At 38.3% G+C, this 12195-nt stretch overlaps 1 protein-coding gene across 2 annotated transcripts in view; it reads left to right on the top strand.

Annotated features, from left to right (window-relative positions):
- Cdh2 (cadherin 2) overlaps nucleotides 1–6499 on the top strand; it is a 213962-nt gene extending 207463 nt beyond the window's left edge. For both annotated transcript variants that reach the window (XM_051202011.1, XM_051202012.1), the window contains exon 16: nucleotides 5218–6499. In XM_051202011.1, the coding sequence (XP_051057968.1) occupies nucleotides 5218–5424 (207 nt within the window). In that variant the 3' untranslated portion in view covers nucleotides 5425–6499. The remainder of the gene's footprint in view (nucleotides 1–5217) is intronic.
- The last annotated feature ends 5696 nt before the right edge of the window (nucleotides 6500–12195 follow it).

Below are 12195 nucleotides of genomic sequence, written 5' to 3'. Positions count from 1 at the left end.
TGGGTGGATGCTGGCAGATGGATGGATGAATGCTGGATTAGTGGATGATTGGACAGATAAGTAGGTAGATTGGTGGACAGATGAATAGTTAGATGAATTGCTTAATGAGTACATAAGGCATATTAATCATACAAAATATGTTGAGAAGCATTATAATCGCATTGCAGTTGGAAGGAAATGAATATGTAAATAGAAATTGTGTGCAGGGTACCACCTTTAGGTTTGAGAAAATGCTTGGTTCACTTGTAGGTGTTCAGGTTCAGGCCGGAGGAAACAGTCAGGGTCATTGAGTGTTTCTCTACAGAAATTTTATTTTTGTCTTGTAAATTACCCAGACATCAGTCAGGCCTTGGGAAAACATGGTCTAATTCTTCTATCTCGGCTTCTCTCTTCTATTATTTACTTAAATTGTTAATCAAGTTTACGTTTAATTTTCTTAAACAAAGGCAATTGCGTTTCCATCCAAGAGATGGCTTCACACCTACTGGAAACTGTCTTTCAAACCCTGGGTGAACCTGTCCCTTCTGTATGCTGGCCTTAAAAAGCACATTGAAGGTTTTGCCTACAGGAAGTGATAACACACTAGGGAGAGACCAACGGTCATCAGAGGAAAGGATCTGGAGTTCTGAGCCGAGAAGAACAGCGAGGTCCCTGTCACTTGGCTGCAGGCGGGACGTGGAGAGCTGAGGCAAAGCTAAGGCACAAAGACTACAGAAGACATGTCAGGAGACCAGTGGCTCATTCTCCTTCTGTCCCTCTTGTGTTCCTCTCTGCAGAGTGTCTCTGTAGTTCCCATCAAAGTAAGTCTCCACCCCAAAAGCATAGGGTCCAAAGTCTATAAATACAAGCTCAGCAAGACGTAGCCACAGCCTGCACTCTGCGGAGGTCCTGAGACTACAGAAAAGTGATAAAGGCACCCAGATAAATTTATGTAGAGTTCAAGATCCCTTGTCCCATGAAAGGTGAACCAAGGAAGCAAGCATACCTTTCTAAATTGAGTCAAACCTGGAGAAACACATGGTCGGTTTGTAGATGTAGGAATGGTCCTTTATATATCAAGTGACACAGTATCCATGTCCAAGAATAAAGGAGCCCATAAGGGATCCAGAGGACTCTGCTCACCCCCCTGCCCCCAGGTTTATTCTCCAGTTTCTGGACACATGGCTGTAATTGCCAGGTTTGAAGATTGACTGTGATCTTCTTAATAAGAACCTCATTTTGAATTGTCCCATTCCATTCTAAAATGCCAACAAATGCTATGCATGTGAAAGGGACCTGAAGTTCTTGACCCCTACCTAGAAAGATAGCTTCACCAAGAATTGTTTCAGGTCAGTGATTTGACCCTTTCACCATTATAAACCTAGAGACAACACACCATGCCCTACATTGCACAGTACTCTCCCAAAAAGCAAAGAAAACAAATTCAAAACTACCATGGTAGTCAGAAGACCAATGCAGGAACTGGAGTGTATATTTCTCAAGATAAAATAATATTTTTTAAGATTCTCAGCACTAGGCATGGCATAGATTACTTTAAGCATTACACTGATCTTAAGGTGTGCTGAATTAAAGGTGTTAGACATTTGCTGAAGATTCTCAGCGTCTCAGCGTCTGGCCAGTGAGGGCCAGAGAGTTGCAGTATGATCACTTGGACACAGAAATCTATGCCATCACTTTCCAACCTCTGAATCTAGATGTACTTGAAGCTGTGCATCCTGCCATTGACACCTAGTTAAGGAACCAAACCCAGGTCTTCTTACTTGCGGGGCAAGCTCTCTACCAACCGCAACCCATCTCTTCATAGTAAAATCTTAGTACTTGTCTTCAGGAAGTCTTTGTGCTGGGAACTTCCGTGAAGCTTTTTGATTTTTCTTCTGGGCTCTATTTCATATGTAGGCCAAAGTTAGATGGCTCTGAACTAAAAGAATCATTTGCTAACCTGAACTTGTAGTTGGTAGATTTTGTTGGGGAGGGGAAATAAGGTAATACTAAGGGACTGTAAACCCCAAGAGTGCAGTCAGTGAATCTAGTTTGTTCATACTCGGGCCTCCAATGCATTAGAGTCACAGAAGCCCAACCCAAGTGCCTTGTGTTGATGATGCAAAATGAATAAAGGTGAATTCTTTGACTTTTCTAGAGCTGGGGCTGTAGTAACTAATAGCTATTGCTGGCGTGCTCTGGTGCTGACTGTACTGCTTGCTCAAGTTCCAAGCCCATTGGTGACTCTCTTTCCTTATGCACATGTAGTTTTCAACACAAGGTCTCCTGGCTGACCATCAGCAGCACCGCAGAACGTCAGAGGGCCACAAAGAGGCTTGGAGGTGCAAGTAAACTGCAACTCTAGAGGCCCTTGTGGCATCTTAGGCGTAGGCTTCCCTGGGGATCACTGAGGGCAACAACCCAGTCTGCCACGGAAAAGAGACAGGGATCCTGAGAAAGTGTAGGTTGTGGCTCTCTTAGCAGAACTGCACTGTAGCTTATTCTAAAAATAGGATAAGGAAAGTCTCGTCCAGAATTATTTTTGTTTTACATATTGAAGTGGTTTGCTGAAGACTTTTAAAATTGTGTTTAACAGCCCTTTCTGGGGTGGAACTAGTATAACATGATATGAGGGAAAGTTGGGCCTAATTATAAATGGTTAGGATTGTTGGTAAGAGATTCTTGGCAGTGCGAGGGTTGGTATGGTTGGGCTCTAGTTTTTTGATGGGAGTCTAGCAGCTGCTGTTTTATTTCTTAAAATAACATGCCTTAACTTTTATTTCAAATGTCAATGCAGTATTTTTTTTCTTTAGAAGTAACCATTGAAAGTATTAACTGGTGCTCATTGATGTTTTCTGTGGTCAACACTGGTGAACACTTGAACCCCGTGTCTCCCTTGGTCTTCAGACGCCCTTCTTACAGTCTCACATGAGTTGATATGGGGATTCAGGGTGAATATTGGTGAAAAATGAGATGTTGACTCAACTCCAATCTCAGAAACACCACAGCATACTGACTGATCTTAACTTGATCTTAACTTTGCTTATCTGTAAACTTATAAGAATTGAACATACTCATTAAAAAAAAAAATGCATTGTTTTGTTTCTGGTTGCTATGACAAAAAAAAAAAAAAAAAAAAAAAAAAAAAAAATACCCGGATAGAAGCAATTCATGGAAGAAAGGACTTAATCAGGCTCATAGCTGGAGGCCATCACTGTGGGAAAACAGGGAGCTTACACTTCAAGCCCACCACGTTCAGTCAGCAGAAAGGAACAAGTGCACGCCACTCAGTTCCCTCCCCCTCTATTTATACAATCCAGGACCCCTGTTAGGGAATGCCGCCACCCACAGCAGGCATGTCTTCCCAACCCAGTTAATGTAATCAAGGTAGTTCCGCCTCAGACATGCCCAGAGAATCATCTTCCATTCCATTCTGGCTCTATATCTTGACAGTTAACTCCAACCATCACACATACATAAGTTAATATCTACTCAAAAAATATAGGGATGGTAAAAGTTGATCTCTCAGGGAAGAAAGTTTATGACAAGTCTCCGCCTCTTAGATAAAGGGAAGCCCCCACACACCCATCAGCTTCTGCTGATTCAGAGCTGGAAGAAGACAGTCATTGCTGGAAAACTGTTGCCATATTGTGGAGAAGCAGAATGAAACTGAGAAAATTCTCAAAGGAGCCAGGGTTTGTTTTTTTTTTAATGTTTTGTCGTGCATAATTAACAATTAGCTGTAGATACTTCCATTGCATATTTAAAAGCACCTGTTTCCAAGAGCTAAGAATGTGGATGCTAATTGCCTCCTTATTTCTGTGTTCTTTATCCTTAAGATTCATATATATATATTTCATTTTAGATTAACAAAATTCCTCCCCCTCCCCAATATTTATATTATGTGCAAGTATTGGGGTCATAGCTTCTCTATGGCCTATGAAATCTAGAAGTTACCCTATTCTTATTGAAAATACATTTTCAATTTTTCATTATATACAGTAATTATACATGGTAGTGTTTTATATAAGACAGTTCATACAACTAGGTTATGCATTGGGCATTTTACTTCCATACCCCTTCCCACACCTTTCCCACTGGTCTTGTTCTATACCAGCTCGTTTCCACTTCCATACGGGGTGTGTGTGTGTGTGTGTATGTGTGTGTGTGTGTGTGTGTGTGTGTCTGTGCGTGTGTGTAACATCATACAGTTTTGTATGTGTGCATGAAATCTAAGACCCACAAGTTACAGAACATACACATTGGTCTTTCGGAAACTAGCTTAATCTCTGTGGTTATCTGTGGGGCTGAAGTTAACCTACCTTTGCTCACTGTATTAGTTAACTCCGCCTTTTGTGTTCTAATAATAAGGTGATTTAATGTGACTCTCCACGTAACATCACATCTAACTTCTCATCACTCAGCCTTTGATAGCTTCCCAAAATTAGGTCAGTGTCACTTCTTCCGTGACTTCAGGGTCTTTGTGGTCATCTCAGTTTTCATTTTTTCAGTTTCCTGATGTTTGCCTAGATTCCATAGTTCTGATATTTGTCATGAGCTTTTTGGTAGAATCACGCCATCTCAGATGTGTTGTAAACACCAAGGACCAGTTGGTTTTGTTACATTTATCCTCTCTGATACATGTGTAGTTTCTGTTCAACCTTTTAATTGCCAGAAATCTCTGTCTGGGTCCATGTATCACAAGGACATTTGCATTTGTTTCATATTCCCTGATCTATTAGTAAACTAAATTGCTCTTATCCCATGGACTTTTAGTCATATTTATTACATATCATGTCAAGTAAAGTATTGTTCCTTTTCAGTGATTGGGTAATTTTGTTGTTTCCATAGTAATTACCATGCTAAAATTTAAGTTGCATTTTGGTAAATATTTTCTTTTGACCCAGCCATCAGTCTCCATATATCCTATCATTTAAGATCCTCTCTTATGATGCGAACAAGTGACCCTTGTGTTCCATTTGTCAAACATATTCCCCAACCAGTCACCACCCCTTCGTACGTTCTTGCCACCATGAGGATTGGCCTTGAAAAAGGTAATTGTCTGACTCGGAAGCCCTAGTCACCACCTCCACCTTATTTTTCCTGTGTGCTGCAAGTATTGTGACCTTGCCAATGGGAACCTATGAGTAAGTTGTGATCCCTCAAGGTCTCTGCTGTGACCTTGTACTTTGTCATCTGGAACCCTCTTGTAATTCCTTCCTGTCTCTCCCAACCTAGGGCCTTAAAGCTGCTGACAACGACCCCACAGCTCCGCCATATGACTCGCTCTTAGTCTTCGACTATGAGGGCAGCGGCTCCACGGCAGGTTCCTTGAGCTCCCTCAACTCCTCCAGTAGCGGCGGGGACCAGGACTATGACTACCTGAATGACTGGGGACCCCGCTTCAAGAAGCTGGCCGACATGTACGGCGGTGGCGACGACTGAACGGCAGGACAGACTTGGTTTTTGGACAAGTACGAAGAGTTTCACCTGATATTCCCAAAAAGCATACAGAAGCTAGGCTTTAACTCTGTAGTCCACTAGCACCGTGCTTGCTGGAGGCTTGGGCGTAGGGCGAACAAGTTTGGGCTCCCAGGGAATATCAGTGATCCGATACTGTCTGGAAAACACCGAGCTCAGCTACACTTGAATTTTACAGTACAGAAGCACTGGGATTTTATGTGCCTTTTTGTACCTTTTTCAGATTGGAATTAGTTTTCTGTTTAAGGCTTTAATGGTACTGATTTCTGAATCAATAAGGAAAAGACAAAATATTTTGTGGCGGGAGCAGGAAGTTAAACGTGATATGCTTCAACACACTTTTGTTACAATGCATTTGCTTTTGTTAAGATACAGAATGAAACAAACATTAAAAAAAAATTAACTCATGGAGTGATTTTGTTACCTTGGGGTGGGGGGGTGAGACCATGAGATAGGAAAAATGTACATTACTTCTAGTTTTAGACTTTAGATTTTTTTTTTCACTAAAATCTTAAAACTTACGCAGCTGGTTGCAGATAAAGGGAGTTTTCATATCACCAATTTGTAGCAAAATTGAATTTTTTCATAAACTAGAATGTTAGACACATTTTGGTCTTAATCCATGTACACTTTTTTATTTCCTGTATTTTTTCCACCTTGATGTAAAAATGGTGTGTGTACATAATGTTTTATCAGCATAGACTATGGAGGAGTGCAGAGAACTCGGAACATGTGTATGTATTATTTGGACTTTGAATTCAGGTTTTTTGCATGTTGATATCTTTCGTTATGGATAAAGTATTTACAAAACAAAGTGACATTTGATTCAACTGTTGAGCTGTAGTTAGAATACTCAATTTTTAATTTTTAAATTTTTTGATTTCTTTGTTTTGTTTTGTTTTGTTTGGGGGAGGGATGAAAGTTCTTAGCACAATGTTTTACATAATTTGTACCAAAAAAAAATTACACACAAAAAAAAAGGAAAGAAAAGTAAAAAGGGGTGGCCTGGTACTGGCAGCACTAGCAAGTGTGTGTTTTTTTTAAAAAAAAAAAATAAAACAAACAAACAAAAAATAAATAAAAAAAGAAAAAGAAAAAAAAAAAAAAAAAAAAAACCCTAAACGCTTTTAAACTGGAAAGTCCCTGACAACGGCTTTGCGTCTGTGTTGTGTACCAGATTATAAACAGTACACCTCTCACCCCAGCATTCTGAATAAAATGCTAATTTTGGATCTGGTGACTGGTTTGAACCTTTTCTTTCTCCTCTGGAGCTGCTCTGAGTGTCATAGAAACCCCAAGAGCTAAGGGATGACTGGGAGCAGCAGTGTGAACTCTGCTTGTCCTCAGTGGCTTGGTACTGAGAAGCCTGGTGTGGTCACTGTCACTTGAGATCTCCTACTATCTGCATAGAAGAAAGACACCAGTTCACTGTAAAAGGAACCTAGAGGCCGTGGTATTAACTGCTACATAGAATTCCATACTATGGATGTCATGAAGGTCAATGAACTCTGTGAAATTGGTACTCTCTTTTTGTTGCCACCCAAGCTGTGTGTGGCCTTGGGGACAGCTTGAGTACCCCACTGCAGCCATTGTTCTGTGTTCCTAGTGAAGGACAGTCAGGCTTGGCTTCTAACTCTAATTTGATCTCTTTTTAGTTATGTGTGTTGTATGAGGAACAGAAAGGGAAACTGTGAGATGCTAAGTTTCATACAACTGTTAATATCTCTTACTGTGATTAGTAAGTGAATTGTCTGAGACTTGCGGGAACACTTTTCAGTGTTCATAGTCATGGCACCACATGTTCTTTCTCTGTAGACTTTAGAAAACATACAACACACCTCCTCTAAATAAGTCCTCTGTTTTTCTTCTCAATGTAAAGGTTGTTGTATATACACAGTGAGATTTGCTTTTCTGTTGACTCAGTGGGCAATTCTTCTTCATCATTTTTCTGATCCTTAGATGCTAGGAGTTTGGGCAATTCCACAATGAAAACATAATAAATTGGATCAGCTTTGCCTACAATGGATTGCTAGACAATGCCCCCGTGCTATTTGTACATTTAAATGGAAACTGAACTGACTTTCAAATTCAAACATGTAAAATGTCTATCAAGTAGATACTTTTTAAAAACAATCTGGCTTGTTCTGGTATATATCATATCTGTAATTACAGCATCTGGAGGAAGAGACTAGGATCACCACAAATCAGATGCCACCGACTTACATACAAGTTCCAAGCCAGCCAGGGGTGCATAGCAAGACTATGCCTCAAAGAGAGATGGATAAATGGATGGATAGATAGATAGATAGAGCTATCAACCACAAAACATCCTTAGTTATAAATAAGTTAATTAATAGTTTTCAAAACACCCCCTTTCTCAGATGATCTCCACAGCTGTGGTCCTCTATAAAAGCATTTCTAAAACAAGTTCCCAAAAACCAGTTAAGAGTCATAGATGGTCTCATTTTTCTATAAATGGATTTTTCTATTCAACTAGTTGTATTCATGTTATCCAAGCTATTTTATACACATTTGCATATAGATCTTATTTTAATTTATATTCATAAAAATGGGGTTGCATACTATATATTTTTCTGTGATTTTCCTATTTCGCTAACACTTTATCTTGGACTTTTTTCCATATTACTATATATGTATTTCCACTTCATCCTTTTTAACTGCTACATAGAATTCCATAATATGGACTTAATAGTTTTATTGAATCGTTTCTTAATTTGTTTCCTTTTTTCATGATTAAAAATGATTCCACAGTAAACACTCTTGTGCAAGCCTCTGCATGTGGGAGTATTTTTCCAAATTAGAAGCTTGGAGATGGAATTACATGATTCAAGAAACCAGAGGGAAGTTAATTAAACATGGCTAAAATTATAAATGTTTAGTGTTATTTCAATGAGCCTTTTAGCTAACAGAAGCAGCTTTTTAAAAGCCAGCAGCAGAATGCAAGATGATCTAACCAAGGCCTTACTCTCTTTTCTGTGGAAATTAGCCATGGAGTCAAGTCCCGGTAGTAGTTTCAAGTGTTCTATAAAATGGCTTACGTATGAAATGTAATAAAGCCTTGAAAATTCTGTTTAAGTGTGATATCCGAGCCCCATCCTGGCCTTCCTTAGGAACATGGGCCTGGCTGCCTTTGTGAGCAGCAAGCACATGCATGAAAAGGGAGTCTCCGTGGTAAAGGTCACTTTCTGAGATGAAAGCATGTGCGGTATAAATTACAAGAACAAATGCCTAAATAAAGACTGTACTGATTTATACAATTGATCACCAGAATCTACTTCCTCTCCCTTGCAGCAGTCTGGCTGTTAGGCACATTAAAAGTTTGTCACTAGGGGACCAGGGAGATGGCTCAACAGGAAACAACCTTTGCCACCAAAGCACCAGGAATCAAATCTCCAGGACCCTTATTTGGAAGAAGAGAACTAGGTCCACAGAGTCGTCTTCTGACCTCTACATGTACAGTATGCATGTGCGGGAGCACACATACACACACACACACACACACACACACACACACGCAATGCACACAAAGATGCACACTTACACATCATCCTATGACCTCTCTCTATATATAACACAGAGACACATGCACACACACGAACATGCACACAATAACAACTAATAAAAACAATTCAAAAGTTTGCCATTTGGATGGGCATCAGGAGATCCTCCTGAATCCTGGCAAGGGGACTGTCTATTCCTTCTCTGCATGGGAAGCCATCTGTGTTCCTTTAAGTCTGTTTCCTTTCCTCTGTGGACTTTCCTGCCTTTTTTTTTTTTTTTTTTTAACCAATTAATGAGCAAGAATTCTTCACATGTTGTTTTCCGGATATTTTGCTAGTCTTTTGCGGTCACTACAGTGTTTCTGTAGCACAGAAAATTTTCATAATTTCTATTGGTTTTGTTATATTCCAAAGGTGGATTTCTGAGATTTTTACCCCCAGTGACATTTGGCACTTTCATGATGTCAGAAGTCAACTTCTAAACAAAATGTCTAAATGTCTCATATTCAGACATCATTTGTTAAAAATTTCAGCCTGAACCTAGTGACATGAAACCTTTATTTTATAAGTTTCTCATATATATATATATATATATATATGCATATATATATGCACACATACATGCATACATACATATATATATATATTATGGTACTAACATGTCATTTTGATAAGCCACTCCTCTGTTGTTCTTGTCAATAAAGCTTTTCTATATTTTTCTGACTTTTTCTTACACATGAATTTCAGAAATATTTTGTCAAATACTACAACCAATTATATTTCAGGCTTTCTTGAGTTGTAGAAAAATTAACAATATTCCCATCCAGTTGTACACACTTTCATACTATAGAGTTCTACTGAGCCTCTCATTTTTGTGTTCTGTTGGGTTCTGTTCATTATTCTTAGGAAGGACTTTCCTTCACACTCCAGTCTGTCTACTGATTCTCTTACTGGCCTCTTGCAAGCTGATTGACTTTGATATCTCTTATTTCTGCTTTAGCTTACCTCTCCACTAACTCCTAATAATTTTCTTATGGTTCTCCTCAATATTCCTAACATGATAATGACAATTTTTCCTATTTCCAAGACTAATAATTGAAATTTACCCTACACTGTTTCGGTAATAATTATTTTTACTGTCCTTGTCTGTAGTCAGAACACTATGTTTCTCATGTTATACGTAACATTTACTATAGTAGTAACAGATTCTAAATGTACACATTGAATTTTTTAAACTATCTCCTTTGTTACATAGATGATTATTAATACATTAATTTGGTGAATTATATTATTCCTACTAGATAGTACTGAATCTGACTTCCAGTGACATGAACTCAGCTGCTAATAATGTCTTTCCTTTAATGGACTAATGTGTTTGCTGTTATTTTACTTGGAAACCTTAATATATACACTTTTCTTTGCCTTTCTGAATCTAATTATGCTTGCTAAGTTTTAGTCTCAGATTTATGGTAGCCTAAAATAAATGATTTGAAGACTGGCTCTTCTTTCTTATGCCCCAGAATATTTTATATAAATTATGTTTATCTGATTATTTGATAATGATCTATAATTTTACTCTTGTTGGGTCACATTGACTTAGGAAGTACCTGGACTATTTCTCAATAATTCAGTTGCTATATTTCTTTTTGATCATTTTTAGCATTTTACATTTTATCAGAACATACCTATTTTGCCTAACTTTAAAAAAAAATGAAATACAGAAATATGAAAATTTTACTCTGTATTATCTTTAATAATCTGCCTCATTCTTTGAGAAATTTTTTTCTCATTCATCTTCCCAGAACCCCTTTGCCCCTTTGCTTTTTTTTTTTTTCAGTTGAGTAGTGCAAAATTTATTTTTACTAGACTGGTCATGATCCCAATATTGGGAGGTTATAACAGCAGAGCTGTTGCCATGAGTTTGTTTCCTGCCTGGTTACAGAGTGTGATCCTGGACAGCATGGATTACAGAGTGAGACCCTGTTTCTAAAACAACTGCCACCATCAACAAAAATTTTATTGTGTTAGAAGGTTTTTGGTTAAGCAGTATGGTGATCTGTTCATTTGAATATTTTTGTGCATGGCCTATCTCAGCCTAGTAATTTGTTTTACAATAACTAGTATTTTACTCAATTTTGTTTTATTAGTTCCTAGGGGTATTTTAGTTGCCTCCACACTGCTTTAGGTCTGTATATTTCCAGGGTAGAGGGAAGTATTCTTAAAACCATTGCATTATCATTTTTATCAATGGAAGGTGCCTTTCTGGGTGACATTGAGGGCTTTTAACTTCAAATTTCATTTCATTTGATATAAGAACATCTGTTTTCTTTCTCTGATTGTTCTGTTTATTATTAATGCCTCCCCCCCAAAAGGCATATTTGATTTTATTCTGATTAAACTCAGCATATCTCTTCAGTAAAAATATAAAGTCACTGAGGTCTACACAATGAGTTCTTTGACTATATAGCAAGACCCTGTATCAGCATCAAGAAAAATGAAGGTCTGATAATTTTGTTATTTTCCATCTTTGTAAACAAAGCAAAAGTATTTAAATGCTGTTTTCTAATAGGCAGTATTATAGCAGATTGGCTCTAGCACCTGCTTTGACGGGGAAATCAATGGACTCAAATCTTTGTTTAGAATGTGTCTTCGGCTTGCCCAGAGTATCTCCAGGCCATGGACAGGTGATCTGAGCTCAGTAAGACAAAACTCAGAAGCATTTGCCGGTACTCAGAAGCATTGCCCAGTCCTCTCAGCCTCCCAGAAGCTTTACCATTCATGTGGAATTTGCTGCTGTCTTTCTACAGGGGGGTGCAAAGTGTCGTACTCAAACTTAAATGAAACATTGGGAGGAAAGCAGGACCTTTTGACTGGCAGGAGACGGGTTTGAAAAAATGCAAATGTAAAATACCAGTTAGAAGATTTCTGCTACAAACTCTACAAGAAAATTAAAAACAAATAGATCTTTTTCTTAATCTAGTGAGTAGAGAACAACATGAAGGTATATCTTTGAAATATTTCTGATTAATATTATGCATAGATTAAAAATAATTCTAATTCCCTTAATTGCTGTTACAACAAATGCCTGTGGTGAGTGTATGCAAACATAAACTTGAGAATGTATTTCCTTTCTATAGCTTATTTTTAATAAAAATTAGGTCCACGCCTCAACATGAAGAAACCTCTAAAAGATGGCCCAATGGGTAAAAGTGCT

This window comes from Phodopus roborovskii, unplaced genomic scaffold, assembly GCF_943737965.1.
Source record: "Phodopus roborovskii unplaced genomic scaffold, PHOROB, whole genome shotgun sequence".
NCBI lineage: Eukaryota > Metazoa > Chordata > Mammalia > Rodentia > Cricetidae > Phodopus > Phodopus roborovskii.
This window is presented reverse-complemented; position numbering and strand designations above follow the sequence as displayed.